The 22,655-nt window shown below is 39.8% G+C and overlaps 1 protein-coding gene across 2 annotated transcripts in view; it reads right to left on the reverse strand.

Annotated features, from left to right (window-relative positions):
* Positions 1–21,196, reverse strand: part of LOC133444373 (phospholipid-transporting ATPase ABCA1-like) — a 38,723-nt gene extending 17,527 nt beyond the window's left edge. For both annotated transcript variants that reach the window (XM_061722130.1, XM_061722121.1), the window contains exons 1-13: positions 21,026–21,196; positions 17,103–17,209; positions 15,863–15,956; positions 14,691–14,832; positions 14,359–14,477; positions 10,529–10,650; positions 9,134–9,325; positions 7,955–8,044; positions 3,585–3,828; positions 3,340–3,479; positions 3,134–3,250; positions 2,063–2,257; positions 2–210 (exon numbers count right to left, since the gene is read on the reverse strand). In XM_061722130.1, coding sequence (XP_061578114.1) covers positions 2–210; positions 2,063–2,257; positions 3,134–3,250; positions 3,340–3,479; positions 3,585–3,828; positions 7,955–8,044; positions 9,134–9,325; positions 10,529–10,650; positions 14,359–14,477; positions 14,691–14,832; positions 15,863–15,956; positions 17,103–17,168 — 1,730 coding nt within the window. In that variant the 5' untranslated portion in view covers positions 17,169–17,209; positions 21,026–21,196. The remainder of the gene's footprint in view (position 1; positions 211–2,062; positions 2,258–3,133; positions 3,251–3,339; positions 3,480–3,584; positions 3,829–7,954; positions 8,045–9,133; positions 9,326–10,528; positions 10,651–14,358; positions 14,478–14,690; positions 14,833–15,862; positions 15,957–17,102; positions 17,210–21,025) is intronic.
* Positions 21,197–22,655: the final 1,459 nt, after the last annotated feature.

Here is a 22,655-nt window from a genome sequence, read left to right on the forward strand (position 1 = left end):
CCCATCTTTAATTTTGTTGGTCCTCTCCACGTTATCGATGTCCATGCGGATCTTGTAGTTGACATTGGGGGGCAGGTCTGAGCTGTCGGCCTGAGTGATGTCGGGGAACACGATTCCAGCCCAGAACTTCTGGTTATCCAAAAGACTCATGGACTTGTTGACCAAGCGTTCTTCGTTGGCGACAGGCTCCAGCTTATCTAGGTTTACACACTGAAGGAGAGGAGTGGGGTTGAGTTACATTTTACATGAACTGATTACCTTTAAATTAGCTTCTGTCACATATCAGAAGGTAAACAGAAAGATTAAAATCTGCTTAGTAATGAAGTTAAAGTTAAAGGCATTACAGATAAAGCACCATGATGTAATTATAAATGTTTATTTTCAAGCTGTCATCAACCTGCACCCCATTTTGACTTCTTGTTCCTTAACAATCTGTTAAAAACAAGTCATAACATTTCTTGGTCAAACATTTCAGTTGTTTCTCGGGAGTATTATCTGGAAGTTGGCAGCGACCATGAACTCTTACCCTATTCAACAAGTCATGTGCCTTGGGTAGAGACTGAGTAACCACTCTGGAGTTGTTTATCTGTGAACTCCCACAGGTTTGCCACACATTCAGCTGACACAAGCTGACAATGAGTTCAGGAAAGGCTGTCTCATAAAATGTAGCATAAACACCCCCAATACTGTTATATGACAGATGTTGACAGCATTCTTAGGCCTTGGTATAGTTTTGGGGTTTGGAAGTATCAGTTTACACACATTTTATGATATTGTTAAAGGGCGAAATACAGTAAGTCAGCCCGCGGGCTGTTTGCAACGTTGCATAAGATCAACCAAGGAAGCTTCAGACTGTTTAATATTTGTGTGAAATGGATTAAAAAAAACGAATCCAACTTCAGTTTTGAATTGTTTTGCCATGACATTACCCACAGGGACAAGGCAGAAGGAAGACTGAGAAGAGTTATGAATTAATCATTAAAATGATAAAATTGCAGTTAGAGGATGACCAATTCATCGCCAGCTGTCTGTGTCATAAGTCTGAGGAAAGAGTCCACTGACTTTCAACATCAGACTTACAAAACAAAGTTGTTGATGAAATTTATCTTTAATCATGAACTTTATTAAACCTTCTGGCGAAGACATTCCCTGACACAGTTAAAGAAAACAACGGGGGCAGAACATTGATTAACACTGGCAGGGAGTTGTGGGGGGGGGATTCTATTTTGGCTTGGCTCACTCAGTGACACACTCTGCAGTTTCAATTTGATTAAGCCTGGAAGGGAAAAGAACATTTGATTTCAGGGTTTTAATGGCCATGCAGATATCTGATGTAGCCAAACGCTGAAAACCAGTGGAAACGATGACGATTTTGTAAGCCGGTGACCTAAATGGGGAATTAGCGTATAACCAACTAGTTTTTCTTTTATTGCTTTTTATCTAATGGTAAACAATGTTTATAGACATAAATTAAAGCAACACCAAGGACCCCTTTACCTGTTAAAATATCAATTTCAACAACATTATATTATTGGAATATTTCATCATTTTTAGGATGTGGCATTGAGCTTGTGTGGTTGTTTATCCTATACTATAAGCAACCCAAGTAACTTTGGACTGTAATCCTAAATTCTCAGGACGACTGCATATTCCTTTATGGCACTACGTCACATATCAACATTGATGGTCAGCTGTGACTATTAGCTGAAGAAGGCTCACAGAGCTCCAGTGGACATCATAGTAAAGGTGACGAACAGACTGATCTAGACTGAAATCTAAATCTAAATCTACACTGTGGCAAAAGTAACTTAATTAGTTTATTAAAAGGGGGAATATTTCAGCGAAGAATCACAAAAGTTGAGGTCTTTTTTTTTTTGGACAAGATTGCATATTCAAATTGAATCAGTCAAGTGAAAATATCAATATATGTTCTATAATCTTTTTGTTATGTACTCAAAATGAATGAATAAATAAATACAATCGGAAATGGGAACTATTAAGGCCAATATTCTTGATGTTTATGTGTTGGGCTTAATTTGATGTAACTCAGCAACACACTGACCTCCATGAAGCGTGAAATGGTTTGTATGGCCTGGTCGGTTTCATTGAAGACATTCCTCCAGGTGTAGGCCGACTTTGCAGGTCTCTGGTCCTCTGAGGCCTTTGACAGGAAGTCTCCCACATCTGAAGTCCGCCACTCAGTCCCACTGAGCTGGGCATTGAGGAAGGCAGCACTGGCATTATTCTGGAGCAGGGTCTGCAAAAGAAAAAAAATTCAAAAATTGATGTTAACCACCAGTGAAAAATACAAACCGTTGAATAAATACTGTATGCCCACAGGCTTGCTTGGTCCTGCAAACTTAATTAATGCTACAGTTTCTGTGAGGGCCTCTTTGTGCCAGATTTGACCCAATTTTACGCTCATCCTGATTTCCATCTTGTCAAGTTTGTTGTCTCTTACTTCATCTTTTACTATTTTCTAATTTCTTAAACTTTTTTTAAAACAGATGCAGAGTAAAATTGAAGAAACATTAATTCGCAACACGAGATATCATGTACACCCTTTTTCAAATGTGCTCAGTGACAGTAAGCTTGCAGTATAACCTTTCGCCACTAGGTGGAGGTGGTGCGTAGGCAACGTTGAAAGGAAAAGAGAAGTTGTGGTGAACCCCGTAAACACATTTTGAAAGCCATTTTGTGATCTCCATGCTGTCTACAAAGCCAGATAACTGAAAAAGAGAAGCTTCTAAAGCAAAAGCAACCAAACCACCAGTGTCTCTCTGTGTGTTTATTTCTAATTTACTGTATCATTTTCAAGAAGCCCAAGTCTTGCTTTGCTGTATGTTTTAGTGAACTTCAAGTGCCACCTTTATATTATTTATAAGAAACTCCTTTATGATAGGTTTGAAATGGTGAGGGTATGTTTGAGCTGCAATCACTGTTCCTAACCACTTATCTTAGAATTATCCGTCTAAAGTGAAGCAACTGTTTTTGAGACCCATGGTCACATCAGACGGATAATTACGCTTACAGTACACAGATGCTCTCATGTTAACCTCCCATGTAAACAGGAAGGATGTTGGGAAGGCCACCCTGTTGTGTCTTCAGAAATAATGTCAGTGTACCCACTCACCCTGACCATGTCCATTTCCTCGCTGTTCTCCATGAAGTTCCAAAGTTTGGGCTTCATCTCCACCCACATTCCCCCAAGATCCCTCAGTACGCCCAGCTCCTGGAAGGTCCTATTAACCTGAAAATACATAGAAGCACACTCACATTGAACACTTCCTTAGAGGTCCGTTTTGACGACGGGTTTTAGATGTGAAAGACCTCCTCTACCTCATTGATGATCCTTTGGGTTGCTGGGGTATCTGGTGTATACAAGATCTTCCCCATGAGAAGAGGTTTCAGCGCTCGCCAGATCATCCTGGAAATGGGGCTGGACTCCAGGTTCCTCATCATGTTGTTACAATAAGGGGCTAAAAAAATATGCACAAAGCCATTTTGAGGGTTGAGCCACAGAATCATTCTAATTAATCACAAAAACAAACAAAAAAAAAAGATGTTAAGCTCGGGACACTTACTGGACGAGTTGTCATAAGCGGAGATGGATTCACTGTCGCTGTCATTGCCGTGATTTCCGAACAGGGCCTTGTAGTTGTTGTCTTCATACCAATTGAGAGATTTGATTTTGAGGCCACCCCCCTCTGGGTGTCCGCAGACGATACGTGACACCGCCTGGTACATCTGGTTTGGAGACCCTGATGGATTCTCATTTAGATACACGATCTCTTTTCGCAGATCCTTCCAACTCTTCATACTGGCAAACTGTAGAGAGAATAGACACATAAAAACGTGTCCACAGAGAGCTTGAGGATGCAAATATCAACCAGGTATAAAGTGTGTTTTGGACATTAAATATTGACTTTGAATAACATGCAGCTGAATATTCAGATAAATAATCCTGTAACTCTGGGATATGTGGCTGGAGGGATCGTGCTGTAATACTTTGAGGTGATACATACTGTATACATACCCCATACTGCTTAAGAACGTGTTAAACATTTGTCCTAGTAAATAATATCTGCTTGAACTACCAATTCATATACGCTCTGTGGGGCGGAGCCACTTAGCACTTGGGCATCTGCCTCACTAAGATAAAATTAACTGCTGGTTTCAGTCCTATCGTTGCCCCTCTGGCTGCATGTGTCGGGGGGGTTTGCGTCACTATCAGGAGAGGGAAGATGAAATCTCACATGCAACAAACATCCATAACTGCACGTATGACTTCGGTTTAATAATTGAGGAAATTTCAGAAAACCTAACTGTGATTAAGCAGTTGAACCTTTTCATTAAAACAATTGTTAATTATATCTTTGGGTCTCATTGTAGGACTATCATAATGCAGAAAATATGGCTGCTTAAATGCGAATAGACTTCCGTCAGAACAAAGCTCCACACGACTCATCGTTTTGATTTTTTTCCTCCATAAAAACTGTAGAAAAGAGGAATTGTGATCCTGCGGTATTGTAACATCCTGTCAGCAGTCATATGCATCGTTACGTCAGAGAGCAGTAAAGGTTACTTCAGGTCAAGAGACAAGTCCACACAAGTTCCCCATTAATATTTCCAAACTGGTCAAGCTGACATGCAATTGTGCCGCCGACTCGTGATACATAAGGAATGAAAGGAGGGGTTTATGTGTTCTGTGCGAATAAAACAAAGACAGGGTGAGGTAGAGGAGAGCTTTTGTTTCCCAAGGCTGAAGGGGAGGAGGGTGCTTGGGGTTTACAGTAATCCTGGACTTCGTGGGTGAAGAATGTAGGCTGAGGAAGCTATTTGGGACCAGACCTATTCCTGAAATGACGTGAACTCACGAGGTCAAAGGAAGACAGAGAGAAAGACGACAATCGTGTGAAAGATAGCTGTGAAGTAGGAGGGAACTGAGTGATGAAAACAAAGGAAAGAGCGAGAACAAAAAGAGGTTACTATCAGTCATTCTCCTTCTTGGGAAACTTTCATTTTCTTCACAAGTGAAACACCACGGTACTGACACTTAACAGAAAGTACTAACTGACAGCAAACATGCAAACAGATACAGGTAAGATGATATGACAACAAACAGCAGATCTAAAACCTTTCGGAAACAAATAGCACCGTTCTCTCAGTGATCGTTCCCCTCTTTACAACAAGTTTATTCTCTATCTATCCTGCCCTTTTCACAGTAATCTAAATATTAAACACAAGTTTCAAACAAGGAGGAAGTGACACTAAAGCGCTGTTGTCTCTGAGATCAGTCTATACATGGTTACATGACTTTGCAGCTCAACTTGGAGCTGAATCAATGTCACATGCTTTCCTGCTGTTTCATGTGCAAAGATCTAGGTGAGAGGTGTTGTCTGTGTGTGCTTGTGTTGTGATGAAATTGGTGCATGTCAGGATCTTTGTGTGGTCTGCGTGTATGGCTCTGTGAATTTATGCATCAAACGGGTCTCAGGCTTTGTGTTTTTGTGATTTTTGCTTCTTAACTTCCTCATTACACAAACCTTTTTCTGTAATGCACTTGAAGTGTCAAATCTTCATATAAACTCAAACACGAATGATGCTAATTAGTGTTTGCGTGTGTACAAGAGACTCTTCCTGCCAACATTTTGTCTGTTGGACTGTACAAGTGAGTATTTGCCCTTGCTGAGTAAGTGTGTCATTCCCTAGTGGTGGTGACTAGGTGAGTAATTCACATAAACTTGCACGCATGTAGGTACATGCACTTGCAACACACACACAGAGAAAGGCAGGAGAAGAGGATTGACCTAAAATAACCTTACAGCAGAGCCAGAGCAGGGTTACTATCGTTCAAGTTTCTGCTCAAGTACACAGCTATTTAGTCCAGAGCTGCTCAAGCCAATCCATCACTTGTTAGTGTGCTTGTGACCTCAAAATTCTCAAACTTTCAGACAAAATTAGCTGGTATGTGCTCACATCTGGGCTTCTAATCGTACAAACCTTTTAAAAATGCAGCTGCACCTAGTTCAGTGCCGTGTCAAACAGACTCAAGAATATGTCTATCTATGCAGTATTTAAGACACATGTTCTAAATGCACTGGTTCTACTGTGGAGTACGGACAACGAGAAGTGAATTGTTCACATAAGGACTTCGATAGATCTTTTATTCAGTTTTCAGGCTGTTTCAGGGTAATTTCTCAAGTCTGAAAAAGAACTCTGCCCGGCAACGATCAAAGCTATTTAAGGCAAACTGTACAAAAAAAAAAAAAAAGAAAAAGTCTCACTTTTCCATTATGCAAAATGGCTGTTAAATTGGATTATTCTAAAAGTTGCATATTTGTCAGGCTTGTCAAGGATGGAAATTCATGACCTCTTTGTCTGTACCATAAATTCTTACAAATATATTAAAGGATTTAGTGCAAATGGTAACAGCCCAATGAAGAGAGGGATTCCACGTTCCTAAGATTTCAAATCTTTGCACTGCCTGCTTGGAGCTTGAAAAAATTAAGCTGCTTACAAACAGAAAAAAAAGTTAGTTTAAAACAGTAAGAATTTAATTTGACTGTAACTGTTCACTGGGAAATTGACAAATTAGTGGCAATGACGGATAAAGGCTACATATATTTTATAATTACCAAACATTACAATTCAATCCCTCACAATAACAGGCTCGGTTATTACTGTTTATCGCCACTTCCATGAAAACATTGGAGCAAACAATATGACTGTAGCCTTTTTACGTATGGCAATGTAAATATGGATTAATTTAAAGATGCACTAGACAATGTCTACTTTATCTAGTTATTCATAGCAGTATTGACACAGAACATCTCATATTTCTTAGATAGAGTGGGGAAATCTGTTTATAGGTTTTCCATTTGTTTCTAATGCATATCTTTTATGGGCTGCTTGTTCCTTGCAGTGTTTTAAGTGCTTATAACACTGATTCATCCTGCTGTTCACCAAGTCATTTTGGGAAAAAACAAAAACTCATAAAAGATACCAAATGTGCTTTTACATATTCAGAGAATATTTCATAACCCCAGTGTTCTGAAAGATGTCACGGGTGGAGTTGTTCTTTGGTTCCAACATTTTAATGCGTTGGATGAAAACAGATGTGACATCGGTGTGTTTCTGCATTCTGTCAGCTGCTTTTTGTTATGAAGAAAATACCACCGCCTCTTTGCTAAGGGCTTTTTACTGAAATGATTCCTTTCAACGTTCCCCTGTTGTTTTGGCTTTCATATTCTTCATTCAAACGATTGAAACATACACACTTATGCAGCTGGGTCTTTGTGTTTTTGCTAATTCAGCAGAGCTGCACCCTGAGAAAAAGGGGGGAGCGTGTTGTGTTTTTGTGAGCGCACACAACCAGTTGCTGCGTCTCTACTTTCTCACTGCATTCCAACAATTCAGACCGAGCTACATTAGCTTAGGTCAGGCATGTTTGTGTGGCCGTGTTCACATGCGAGATCCCATGCTGTTTGAATGTATATAAAACGCTGATGTTGCTCCTGGCCGTTCACTCAGTCGGGCCCTCGTGTTACCATTTAAAAGCTTAAGAATATTTTTCTGAGCTCCAGAGAAACAGTGTCACTGTTGGAGGACTTCGTTACAAAGTCATTATCAGTGTGGTTGAACACTGAAAAAAAAAAGCCTTAAACACAGCATTTCTGTCCCTTATTCACTGGTTTGCACCACACAGAACTTTCTATGATGTAAAACTCCATGAAATTGCATAAATCCCTGTGCACACAGTTAATATATTCATCATAGCCCTGACCCCAAGGGCCCCATCTTGGACTTTACCTACATATGCAATGAATCTGACTTCATCGAGCCCTAATTCCTGGTAAGAATTGATTTTATTCCCGAAACATGACTAGTGAACTTTGGATACAAACACTTTGGAAGTTCTGCTCCCACCTGTCGGGGGTGGTGGTTTACTTACCTCCACGGCCAACGCTCCCAAGCTCTCCAGGAGACTGTCGGTTGCAGCAGAGACTTCCTGGACAACTTTAGGATCTGATCTCACGTCCCTCTGTCAAAAATAAAAATGGGATTCTTTACGACATTGCCGAAGGTTTCCGGTTTGCGTACGTAACTAACACGTCCTAAGCAGAACCATGTGCTTAGATTTTCATTATTATTTTCTTTTTTAAAAACTTGAGTCTTTTGTCTGAAACTTCGTGACATATTTTTTTAAACCCCTGCAAAGGCTAGGAGTTTCTTTTTTTCCTTAAAAGCTTTGGTGAAGAAGACTTGGAAGATATAAAAAACAATAATGACTGGGGCTACAGAGGGGAGGTCAAATTGTTATGTGAAAACACCAGTGAGGGTGTGAGTGTGTGGTGGTGTTATCTATCACAGCGAGTTGTCAGCTGCTGGAATGTGTGACATTTGATAAAGCACAGGTGTCGCTGAAGAGAGAACAGTCCTCTAGGAAAATAATAAGATGATTCACTCCGTCCTATCTCTCGCCCTTATTTGCCCCCTTTTGACTCACTTTCACTCGTCCTAATGATTTCTCTCCCTCCCTCTTACGCATGCACACAAATGGGATACAGATGGGAGAAAACTGACTTGTGCAACAATTCCAACTATCACATTTTGTACAACTTAACCAGAGCAGGAAAGAATTTCAACAATTGCATCAAGGTTGTGTAAACTTGTACTTTTAAGAATGCGTCTATGTATGACTCAGCCAGGGCCATCGACCCTCAAATACTTGAAAGATATAAAGAGTCAAAATATAAATAAACTAAATAAAAATAACAAAGCAAGGTTTTGCTTTTTGAACATTATTATATGTATCTATTTCTGAAAAAAAGATGCTTTCAGACACATTCTCTTCCCTTGATGGACATCATACCTCCTTAGCTTTTCATGTGATTGGATTTACTTGCTTAACTCCCAGGAGGTGGATGACCGAAAATCACAAATTATATTGTAATTTCTCTGTTGCATATCAGTTATATTAATCCAAGGATCTCACCCTTGCTTGTGTCACTATTTTATTTTATTCCTTCATAAGCTAATGTTAATAACTGCCATTCATGTTACTTCATTTTTACTTTACAAAGAAGCAGAACTTTTTCCAGTTGTTTTCAGAACTACAAGTCAGAATTACCCGAATGGGCTTGAGAAAGTCCAGGTTGGAGAGGAAGTGGGTCTGGGCTTTGTTGAGCCAGTCGGTTGATGAATTGCAGATTATATCTTGAGTCAAACTGGACACATTGTGGTCGGCGATGTGGACAAACTCCTCCAGAGGTGTCGTATTGCAAAGGTCTCGCAGATGGAATCCAAACCCCTTAGTGAGCACCTAAACAGTCAAAAACAAAGATTAGGATGGTTAGAAAGATGACTATAAAAACCACAGGTATGTTACACAATCTGTGAGGACAGAAAGGGACAGAAGGGAACAGAAAAATACTGAGTTCATCTGGATCAAATGATTAATATTCACAATACTTCAAGCTGAGTTTTTTACTTTGGAAACAAGAAGCATTCAAAAAGCTCAGAGGATCCTTTAAGTACATGTTTCAAAGGATATCCAACTATTTCATTTACTTTGCAAGCATACGAACAGTATTGCTTGGACATGATAAATTAATTGTAATGCCTTTGCAACAGACTTTGCATTAAGATGTGGTGAATAACATGGATTGTGTTTTCATAAATTTCCCTTTGTGGCTGTTCTTCTTTTGTTTGAGACAATTTTTTTTACCCCCCAACCCGTAAAAAAAAAACAACTTCCCAATATGTGAGCAACCCAGCGAGTTCCAGGGCTGGACAGAGGCCTTGTTTATCTGACAGGATCAAGATCAGTGCTCTGTACAAGATCGGTGGAGCTGCGCAGGATCAGATGCTGTAACGTGTTTTATACTTCAAGCCTCTGTCACTGCACGTGTGCAGAAATGTGGGCTAAGGGAGGGGTGGAGAGGAGCAGTGCCCGGCCGTTTTAAGTCGGCCTTCAAACGGCCGGGCACTGCTGATGTGGTGAGCGGGGCTAGGGGTGGTTGTTGACAGTGTGAAACTAATCTGTATTGTTTAACCCCATATGTGATATGAGGTTAAACAAATGAACTTAGATGAAAGAGGATGGGTGCTCTGCGTATGTCTTCTAGATATTTGGTAGCTAAGCTGTTCGGGATGTTATTGAAAAACAGATTCAGCGAAGACAAGAGATGTAAAGACAAAAGTGAAATTGATTAATAAAATACCCATTAAAATAAAAACAATAAAAACACAGACGGGAGAGGATCCATTGTCCGATAGCCTCTACACCCATCCACCCCCCCCAGCCACTAAAATTTATCTTGGGTATTAAGGGCTTAGCTGTGCTACAGTAAAATCCTGTGGTCCAACACAGTGAAGCCAAGGTCATTAGAATTATGCACATGTGCCGTGGCTGAATGAGCACACCCCCCACCCCGCACACACACACACACGGATACACATACTTCATGTTGTATAAACAGGATAATTAAAAACCCAAAACACTGTAAATATTGTAGCGTCTTGCCTTTTCCAAATTGACATCAGCCTCCAATATGTGCTTGAGTGCGTGGTGAGGAAGAGATGCGTTGTGGTGAAGAAATTGAGAAAGGGTCTCATTGTCTCGCAAAAAGTCCTTCAGCTTGAAGCCTGGAAAAGAAACATAGATACCTTCAGATGACAAACTATAAAGAGGTTGAAAAATAAATAAACAAATGGGTTTATTTTGTTTTTAATTCATGCATAACGTACAAATTTATTAAGTCTTAGGTGGAAGCAATATCAGTCTTTGTATATCAGGTACTAAATGTACTAAAAAGTAACTTATTCTTGGATGAGTTAAATAAGACAAGACCATGTCTATTTTCTTGTGGTATAGATACAATAATAAATTAATGGGAGGGGGGGCAGCATGGCTCAAGCTTCCTTCTGTTTCTAAATCATCTCTCTTCCTTTGTTTGTTGCTCTCAAGTTCAGTGCTACAGAATGTTTTGATCACCTCTTTGCAGATGCTTCCCAGTGTAACAGGAAATAAATGCAATAGTGCCAGCTACTCTCTTGGTTGGAAGCAGTACAGAGTCAGTCAGAGAATCCCGTGTAGCAAAATCATCAGCTTGTCCTGACAGGAAATCAATGGGACGCTACTAAGATAAAGTATGCACAATATCCGGTCCAACTGATCTGGATATTTGCTCACAGATACCTCAAGTCTAGAAAATGTCCTAGGCGGAAACGTGAGTGTTAAAACAGCAAAAGGATTACATCAGTAACCGATGGCTCAAGTTCAAGAACATATAAAAGAATCACTGAACTAAATGCCGGATCCCAAATCATCAAATATCTGAATACTGACGACAACACATGCAGAAAAACACGATGTGTTCTCTGTGCGCCGTCAGCTTCTCGAACTCTGCTGCATTCCAAAGATGAGACACAGGGCTCCTACTTCTCCTTTTTCACTCGACAAAGGTTACTCCAGGACAGTAAACTCTGGCCCAGATACTGCCACTTCTCTGTCTCGAATACATTTACATGTTTGTTAAAGTTTTCCAGGATCAGAATGGCTCTTATGTATCAGACTGAACTGATTAACTCTTCGTCCAGGGAGGTTTACACATTCCTTTACTCTTTTGTATCATTAACATGAAACAGTGTCACAACAAAAGGGAAGGTTGCTGTTCCTATCATTTTCCTCCACACTTGTATTAGTGTGTAAAATCTGCCGCTCCCTACAGCACCAGCAAATATTTTTTTATACTGTTTTTTTAATAACTATCAAATGACATCCACACGCACACACACACAGACAGGAAACACTTTGGTTCAGCTGAACATCCCCCGGGAGGAAGTGAAAGAGAACATGGTGTTTCTGTCAGATCAGAAAAATGCCTGCGTTGCCAGCCCCTGCCAACCCAATGTGCTCCTTAAAGCCTGCACAGCTCTGCGCAAAAATGTGAGCACCTTTTATCCGGTTTGTTGTGATAATATGCATTAAACAATTCCCAGTCTCAGTACCCACTTGGGCACCGCTGCCTATCTCTGGGTTTGTGTGTGTGAGCTCAACTCTCCGGAGGTAACGAACAGGGAGCACTAATAGGACTTAATCAGCATCCCAGCAGGGGAGGCACATACACAGAGGACTGGCAAGAGTCTTAAGGATACCACAGACCAGATGGTTTAGCCTGGTTGAACTTAAATGAACAGTAGCCCTTTGCTGAACCAGCAAAAGGTACTCACTTGTTTAAATCCATGCATTACCTTTCCTTGTTTTATCTTATCTGGGAATGTCGGATGCTATTAACATTTGTACAATACTTGGTTTAAATCCATTGAGCCCTCAGGAAAATAAACATTTCTGACAGTGTAAGATGTCTTATCTGTGTTTTCTTTTGTATTTGTTTGTTTTTTCATGTAAGAGCCAGCTTGACTCCAGCCAGCCTTCACTTAGTCTTACAAGTCTGTGCGTGCCCCAGGTGCCGTGCAGCCTTTCTGTCATGTTGACATCACACGCTTTCCAAACCAGTTTCATTACTCACAAAACTGGTCTGTGAAACAACATATTCTGAACTCAAATTTGGCAAAGGCATCATTGAATAACAATACCACATAAACTTAGACCATCAAAGAAGAGTTGCTACACCATTTCATATCAATTAAACCAGCAAACTAAACGGTTGCACAACTGGCAGGAGAGAGTTAAAAAATAAATAGATAATGTGTGTGTGTGTGTGTGTGTGTGTGTGTGTGTGTGTGTGTGTGTGTGTGTGTGTGTGTGAGCCTTCTGTGTCAGCCTGTTTTCATTGTTCTGATTGGTCCTCTCTTCCCCTGCAAGGATGAAGTAGGCAGGCAGACTGACAGCTGAGCTCCCGTGATAAGAAGTAATTGTAGATCCTTCTCCTTCTGTCTATTGTTCCTATTTAACTTATTAAGCATTTTTCATCGCAAATATGTTACCTTAATTATTAAATTGTTTTTAATTGTTTCCTTTTATCTATGTCATGCTCTTTCTCTCAGACATTGGTCATACTTGATTGGGAACAAGCAAATTCACAGAGATATCTAGTTATCTAAAGGCAAAAAGCTCTTCTCACCAACCCTTCACACCCCTCCAGCCTTATCAATTAAAATCTTCTTCTGACCACGTCAATCTCTGAATCATTAACTCTCACGCGAGGAGCTCTTCTCAGCTCTTTGATCCATGCTGCTATTCGTAAAGCCCCGGTCTGCAGCTGCAGGACCAGCTGTTCGCTGCCTGCTGAATCACAAACGGCTGTCCCGGCACGGTACCAATGCATTACCTCTTGTGGATTAAAGACATTAAGAACTTGAAACTGAGCAACTGTGATTAGAGTCCACAGTTGCAAGAAGAAAAAAAAAGCTGTATTAAACAATACCACATTTCTGGGATCTAGTTATACTGAAGATGGACAAAACTGTTATCTCGCTGCACAAAACAATTAAATAGAGGAAGAAATAACAGATTTTGTTCATTTGTTCTCATCTGAAATCTAACTCATTTCTGAAACACTGTTGGACTTTGAGGAAGTCTTGCATAATAGATCTCCAGCAAACAAAAAGATAGTCTCATCATGCCTAATCACAGTCTCAGTGTTCAGTATACAAATAATGACATTTTGGTCTTATGTGAAATCTGGCAAACACCTGCATTGAATAAATGTCATATATTTATCAAATAATTGTATGAAATGGTTTCAAATATTGTAACATTATAAAACACTGCTCCCTATGCTTGTAACTAATATTTTACATGCGTTTCGATTTAAAAGTGAAGCTGATAACAATGAGTTTATAAAATAGTATTCGGTTTATGGGTGAGAGATTTCTTCGTGCCCAAGACGGGAAGCAGCAACATTCCAGCGAAGACAAATGATCAAATCTATGCCTTCATTATACAATTACCGCCAAGGGTGGAGTACACTTTTTTGTTTTTCCTGTCATGTATCGCCCCGAACAGCTTGTAAAAGCAGGAAACGCAGCACCCACAACGTGCTGGAATACCGGCCACCCACAGCTGACGGACTGTGGTGTTGGTAACACGGTTAACATCAGCTGCATCAACTGCAACTTTGTCTACGTTCAACATACTGCTGGTCATTTTTATTAGTCTCTGGCATTATTTATTTTGCATTAACCTAGTGTCTTAATCTGCCTACTTCATTCATATGCAACAGATTAAAGCTCAATTGGTCAAAATTAGCAAACAGGCTGGAAAAGTGGACAACAAAAGAGGTCAGTAAGAATGTTTAGGAGATTAAAATCACCAGTCAGTGGGTCAGTTGCAAACTAATAACTAAACTAAAAGACACGGCATGAAGATAAATGAACACGTATGCTTACCAGCAGTGTTCTTCTGAAGCTTCCTGAGGGCCCTCAGAAGTCCCTTGTATCCTTCGTAGCTCTTATCATTCTGAGTGTAGAGCAGGATCTTCTTGGCATCAATAAACAGGCGAGAAATTCTGGTGACGTTCGCAGAAAGGCAAGAAAAAGGTCAGTGGACACATTATTTCAAAATGCTTAAAAAAAATTGGCCATTTTTTTCTCAATTTTGTAAGAGTCTGTTTTGTGGGGAAATGGAGCAAATTAAATTACTTTGTTAATAAGCTAGGCTAATTATGAATTACAGTAAAACAACATATTTTAGAAATGCATATGCAGACCGAGATACTTACATGGAGTCATTAAAATTCCCAACAATGCCAGGGCTCTCTCCAGGTGTAGGACTACGGAAGCAGGGGTTGTTGGCATTGCAGATGATGCCTTGTACCCAGGGCAGAGTACCGGCGGAGGGCATGGCTTTGTTAGGGAAGTGGCCTAGAAAGATCATCAAACCATTTTCATCAGCTTTAGGTTCAGAATCAAATATCAGTAAAAAATAAATAAATAAATGAAAAGAAGAAGGAGGGAAATTAAACATTTAACTGGAAAGTAATAAGAGATCTGACATTCTGGATTAATTATCTACTTCAAAAAGCTTTTGGAAGCAGCAGGGTTTTTTTTTTCTTCTTCATTTTGCAAATTAAATCTCCCCATAAAACTTATATCATCCATAATGACATTTTTACATAGTTTTAACATTTTATTTAAAGAAAATTTCCTTGAGACTGGAAAGTTTTTTTTCTTTTTTTAACATTTCCTCTAGACTGGTAATCTTTTGGAGCTACTATTGACAACAACAAAAACCTAAAATAGTGCCTCAGACAAGTGTTAAAAAGTGCTGACGTTATCTTTACAACTGGCTGAACTTTTATCAGTTAATTGTATGGATACTATTCTACTATTCTAAGGACAGAAAACAAGAGGAAGGTCAGGGAGTTGACACACTTCCTGAAGTTCACAGGCTGACTTTTGATACACATTCACTGAACATGAATAGTTCTTATTGAAATGGGAACATTTATTTGGTGGACAACACAACCATCATATTCATGATCACATAAAAACAAACAACCTATTTGGTCAAACGCAGATCCCAAGCACCCAGTGACAATCCTACTGTGATATTTGGTGATGATACTGAGATAGACGTAGTTGTGAAAATAGCTGCATTGATGAGTTGTATATGGCAGTTCCTTTTCCAGGAATTTGCCACAGATTCACACAGTGCAAACAGACCGGGACAAACAGATCCTTCGAGTCATTGACATTGACCTTGGATGACGAACAGATTGGTGTTTCAAAGAACCCAGCACCAAGAGTTACTAATATCAAAGACTTGCAGAAAAAAATGCAGACAAAGCAGTATAAATAGCAATCTCAAAATGATAACAAATGGTTCATTTCTAGTGATAAGAATTTAAGAACAGTTTTGCATCCTTTCATGTGTTAAATATTTTGCACTTACATTCATGTTGCTCGTAGGGTGGATAATGTACCCGAACTGATATCAGAATAAAAAAGATGAACAGGGGCCAGATGATCTCGATCAGCAGCTGGACCTAAGACATCAAAGATGACAGCAGTCAGTTAGATTTTGTAATGACATAAAAATGATTGTGAATGTAATGGTGAATAATAGTGACTAGATATAAATGTATATATGTTTATAGTTCACTTGACTTCATTTCTAGTGTTCAAGAATAAAAAATATATACAAATATATTGCAAAGAGCTTCCTTTGCTAAAGGTCATCCCACAATGACATTGTGTAGTCTGGATAAAGTACATTGTTTAATAAGACAAGAGACAGACAGATGAAGCTCTATTGGGTTTAAAGGACTACTGGCTTCTCCATCTGCCCTCTATGGCGTCTGTACTTCAGCTGCTCAGTCGCAGCTTGAAACAGCACAGCATGCTTGCAGTATTGGGGGGGGGGGGGGGCACTGTCTCAGAAGATCCACTGTATCCTTTGTTGGAAACAATCGGACCGAAAGTCAAGTAGCCGCAGCCGTTACTTTGAGGAGCTGTTTCTGCTCGATGAACAAATGACTTAATTGTTTGCAGACAAGTCTCCCCACGTACAAGGAAGCACTGTATTACAGTTGGAGACTGAATTTCATTTGCATAACTGGGGAAAGCATCAACCAACACATGAATCCCAGGTTGATCAAAGATTTGACTTTTAAACGAGTCATCACCCCCGGCTCATTGATTCTCTGAAAGTAATCTGTAAAATGTAACACTTTTTGATAGAAGTGTCGGAGAGGCCATATCATAGCCATTGATCTGGGTTATGCACGTGTACAAATGAATTAACCTACAATGTATTTAGAGCTATAGAGAGAAATCCCCTGATTCAGAGCTGACCCACTGGGAGTGTGAGTGAGACAAAGCATTCTTGGGAAATCATCAAGGGGACTGATACCCTTTTCCTTCTTGATGAGCTTATCTAATAATGGCTAATCAGCATTAGCAGCACTACTAACTTCAGACAACATTGCACAACAGCAGCAAGAAATTTTATGGGATTTGAAAACTGCTATAAAAAAAAGGAGGGGGTGCTGTTGAAGAATAATAACAATTTTTCCCAATTTGGTATAGAAGTTCCTAAGACTACCTATTTTTTGGAGAAAAAAATAATTATCACTGCAGTTACTGATGACATTGTCTCTGTAAATCAGTAATGAAGAAGCACTCCGACTTACAGTCTGTCTCCGGCGGAAGGTGAAGTTCTTCCATAGCAGCAGACCCAGCTGTGTGGAGACTGCCATGTTGCCGTCTTCCCACCTTCACCGAGTACTCCTGATCCTCACTGAAATCCAAAAAAGACAAGGTCAGACGCTGTCAAAATCCAACACACACACGATGCAAAACTAGGACTCACAAAGTCAACAAATGACATTTCCTCACAAGTAAAAAGGCCAATATTAAAAAAAAAAGAACAGAAAAAAAACAACAAAAAAAGGAAAAAGCAGCCAGCTAACCAACCCTCTACAGTGCACAAGAAAAAATTGTGGTTGACAAAAAAGTTTCTCTGTAAAATGCTGACACAGAACAGAAACCAGTTACATCAGTGGATCATGAGACATGTAACTGTCTCAAAATCCAGCAGCATTGCCCTGCCGGCATCTTATGTGAATCTAAAGGAAAATCACTAGACTTAAAATTACCAGAAGAAACAGTAACTGGAAATATCTCAATAAATAAAAAATGAGCATCATTACCACAAACTCCCCTATTTACCAGAACAGTTCGCTCGGAAACACACACCAGCCAGACAACAGCAGAGCTCAGCAAATGAAGTCAGCGGCTGACTGAGGAAGGCTGCTAACTCCGGCAATTTCAGGTCCACTTCACCTAAACTCATCCGTCCAAAGGTCAGACAGCTATTCATCTGGGAGGACGAACAAGTGGAGCCAACGTGTCAAATGGTGAAAGTTGGCGGTTCTGTTATCTCCTTATGTTTTACCTGTTTAACGCCTCGTTACCCCAGACAGTACTACATTTTATGTAAATGCTGAAGTTCAGTATCACCTGAGCCTTTTTGTTGAAGTAACAGAGGACTTTAATTATGAACTTTATAATGGTCCTTTGGGACATTTATGGAGACCTAAAAATCTGAATTGGCTTTTTAAGGAGGAAATTGGTGATTCTGTTTACTGAGAAAAACATTAATCTTATAAAGTCTTATAAAGTCTTTCATAAAGGCGCCAACTCATTAATAATGAATTATTGGTTTGTGTCATGTTAAAATGTAAATCAGGCACTATATTGATAATGTTGCTCTGTTATGACAATTTACCTTTAGGTGAAGAAGAACTCTCAAGTCCTATGATCCCGTTCTTGTACACATAAGAGCAAGTGCAAATACTCTCTGAGCCAGACAAGATTTAATCCAAAACTTTACAAAGTTTATTCATCCCTTTCGATGGATGGGGGGGGGCTGGATTGCCTCCGCTGGATTATTCAAGGCCATTCTGTTTGTCAAGCCCAATGCACTTTATACAGGATAAAGCTGACTGGCTGTGGTGACCAGTGGGGCGAGCGCGTGACAGTGTCAATGACCGAGCAATGTTGAAACATTACGTTTGTAACTGATTATTGGATGTTAACCTCATTCAAATCAAGATGTTAACCCTATTCTCCACGGCTTCAAACTATTCCCCCCCCCAAATCATACAATCAAAACACACTGTAATCACGTTTTACCGCTATCTCACTTGTTAAGATGATGAGTGGAAAAATGTCAAGGCTTACTGCCAAATGTGGCTTTTGGCATTAAATTATTCTCTCCCTTTTTAGCGTTAGATAGCAAAACAGTTAAAAGAAAATGGGTATACATTGCAATACAGATGTTAAGTTTGACCGAAACAAGGTTTCTAAGAATTCATTTATATTTTCCATGCAAGCATTTTTCAATCTTCAGTATTTGTTTAAAAAAAAAAAACGTTTTCCACAGTGACAACTAAATCAACTGGAGTGTTTTAAATGTTGCAATTAAAGCTAACAGGAACTTTGGGATGAACAGATAACACGGTGACCCATGTACATCTGTTTTCCCTGTGAGTCACACGATTAAAAGGCAGCAGGGGTTAGGCAGCAACATATATTTAACATTTCAATGCGACAGACAGATGGCACGGTGCACTTGTCTAGAGGCACCTTATTCAAAATAAACAGATATTCTCAGAAAATATTTGAGAAACTTGCATTTTGAAAGTCCAACTTAAAAAGCATGCCCATTTATTTAGCCAGAAAGAAAAGATAACATAGATATACAAAGAACACTGAAAAACTGTGCATCATCTGCACTGTATAATTTAGATTTTTCTTTCTAAATTACACTTTAACAGGGAAAGGAAATGATGGGGAAATAGCATAAAGGAGCCTGGCTGCAGTGTTGCTATCTCAGTCAAGATTGGAGAATAAAGCCATCATCCAATATCTATACCTACTTGTTCCTATTTAGGGTCACAGGGGTCTGCTGGAGGTATCTCAGCTCTTTACAGGCACAACGACAGACAAATCTAAGTTTAATGTATTAATATTATTATTCTTGTTGCTGTTATCATTATTTCCAGCACTAATATATTTTATATTGTCTGACAAAGTGCCCCCGACAGCTCCACATGCATTTGATTCCTTTGGAAAGTAATGTATCTAAAAGAATACGTCACTCCGTGTTGATTCATCGTTCATGTCTTCATGCAAACACAGTCGGTTCTTAGTCTGGTGATGAGCTCTGTAATAATACAATCTGCTCATTTTCAATACCTTCTACATTTTTTTCCCAAGTTTTGCCGTCGTGAATCGGATAAATTGTGTGATATAAATTCTTAAAGTCGAGGAGGGAAAGAAAGAAATGTACTCTGCTTGAGGATGAGCCAGCCAAATGGTGCAGAGCAAGTGCGTCTCTAGCGGCGAACAGGCGAAAGAAAAGCGCATTTGCACTTGTTTACCATCGATCGTTGCTCACGTGTTACATTACACTCAACAATTTCCCCCCCTCGACCTAATTGTCTTCATTGTTGCAAGTAAAAAACAGACGAACCATTCAAAATCACAACTAATTTATACATGGGAATATGTTTTTTTCGCCGTCAGGAAAACGGAGGATGAAATGGATAAAGCAATGAAATGTTTTGCATGAAAGACAAATCTTCGGTCCAACACAATCACGACACACTATAATACAAAGCTTTGCATTTCGTCGACGATGCTGCAACTCTCCTACCACGCACCTCAATAAAAACACTAAAAGCAACTTATATCACACTTCAGCCATCGAAGGGAAGACAAATACAAAATAAAGGAAAAGCTATAATATATTGTCTTTGAAATAATTTGTTTGGACTGTGAAAAGATCTGAATGACATACTGTCAAAAGTCTTCAGCAGACTGACTGACTTCTGTATTTTCCTTTCATTGTTCTGATCAGCTGGGTTACTATCGGTCACCCAGCTTAGTGATGCTGTCAAAAGCAGCAAGCTGGCTAAAATTAGGCTGAGAGTAGGTTGAACGAACCTTCAGAATAAAGCTAGCAGTAACTTGAAAATATTTTCTATTAGATACTCGTATGTTACCTTAAAAGTAGTTTTCCACTAATATAAATAGTGGAACCTTAAGACACCACAAGTACATTTATTTATATTTCTTTTCAAATTGAGGGTTTCGCTTTTCAATAACTGAAATCATTTCAACAAGTGTGATTTTATTTTGAAAAGTTTTGCCGGATGCTTGAGTTAGACTTTCGCCAGCTTAATGCCACAGACAAGTCCGACCGAGACACTTCAGTCTGAATGTACTGAACACGATAAAAGGGGAAAAAATAAAAACAGAACAATGTCATTTGGTTTAATAACTATGGGAATTTTAAAGCATAACGTCCATCCAGCACATACAATTTTTTATTTAGATAAATAAAGAAAAAAAACAGATGATAATTCAATTTCCAATTAGGCGCATTATTTTGATAATAAAACCCAAAACTGTGTTTTTTTCTTGTTTTGTTTTTTTATCAGAGCTAAATTCACAGCTAAAATTATGAAGCTTTATTTTAATGCAGATTTAGAAACATCTCCTTATCTAACAAAGAAACTCCTACAAACAAATCCTCTAACTCACCAACCTTGCTGCTGGTGTTTATATCCACTCTTGTGACTCTCATAAGTCGAATCTTTCGTCCTAAACAAACTATAAATAGTGAATAAACTGCGCTCCACTGTCACCTTGATCCTCTTCGTCCGTCTCAGTATCTGACAAAACTGTGCGTTCTCCTCCGTCTGGGTTTTATAGCGCTGCTGCTGCGGAGGAGAGCGGAGCAGCAGAGGTAACTAACGGTCACCGTTTGTTGCTGCTCCATATATGGCAAGCACGTGCGGAGGCAAAACATCCCTTAAAGGGCCAGCTACACGTCTGCGCCTCATCTGTGCTTAACGACATGCTCAAGGAGGTTGTCAGGGAATATTGACTGTATCCCATTGATGGAAAAAAATCATGTCAAACACAACAAATCAATAAAATCAAATCAACAAAAATGTTGATTATGTCACATTACTTTTTATGATGTTTTTTCCATCCATCCATCCATTTTCCGCCGCTTACACCGTGTCCTAACTGCATGCGATGCGAATGAGCGTCAGTGACAAAATCAATTCCATTGCTTTATTTTCTATTGGTGTTATGGCAATCTATCCACAAAAAATGCCATAACAGGGAATTTGAAGCTATTTCCAACTCATGCTGGTTCTGAAAGAAATGGTCCGACAGGGAGCTGCGTTCAACACTTTATTTTGCATGTGAAGCCTCAAAAAACACCTACAAAAACCTGGGTGCTGACGAGCCGGTGTAGTATCAAAAACAACAGACTAATAAGCTGCTGGTGATAGAACAACCATACGGACCCACACAAACTCTTTGTTCACGGTTGAAAAACTGTGTGGCTTCCAGCTCCTAATTCCCCATCTGATCACCTGTGTCTCCCTTATTTAACCTCTGATTGACAATCACCTCCCATGCCCACAGGTGCGCAGGTGATGTAATGACAACCTCCACCCACACATACATACACACACAGCAGAACTCTAAATTGGCTACAACAATTGGACTGTCCTAACTGGCCGCGAGCGACGCAGCACGCCGTTTTGCCCTGCTTCTATTTTCTTCCTGTGGCTCGCGTTGAAAGCCGGTTGAAAGCGCTGTAGGAAACAGCCATGGATGAGGAACGGCTGATCATTTCACTACAAAAACCTCAATAAAGTGGCAGCTGGCTGGAGGGAGATGGCCAGAAGGCTGGAAGTTTTGTCAGGATGCTGAGCAAACGTTAATTTACCGTTAGAATCTGTTAATGTACTTTAGCTACTGCTAAACCGTTGAGGGAGGGTAGTTTAGCAAGTTCAGCACAATAACATGGCCTGATAGAGTTGAACAACAATTAATAACAGAACTGCATATTAACGGTTTCAGTGTGGACAGAGAGCATCCGATGTCACATGGGGGCAGCAGTCTCAACAGAGATGCCCAAACTTACTTCACCCCAGACACTTCCTCCAGCTCTTCCGAGGGGAGTCCGAGGCGTTCCCAGGTCAGCCGAGAGACATAGGGCCAATCCCAATTCTCCTTCACTCGCCCTTCTTTTCTCCACTCGCACTTCTTTTCTTCCCTAACCCCTAAAAAAGAAGGGGGATATTTTAGGGCACTTGAGATCTAGGGCACTTGGCCCAGGTGCCTGTCCCATTTCTCCCCCTACCCCTCGTTTT

This window comes from Cololabis saira, chromosome 1 (genome assembly GCF_033807715.1).
Source record: "Cololabis saira isolate AMF1-May2022 chromosome 1, fColSai1.1, whole genome shotgun sequence".
NCBI lineage: Eukaryota > Metazoa > Chordata > Actinopteri > Beloniformes > Belonidae > Cololabis > Cololabis saira.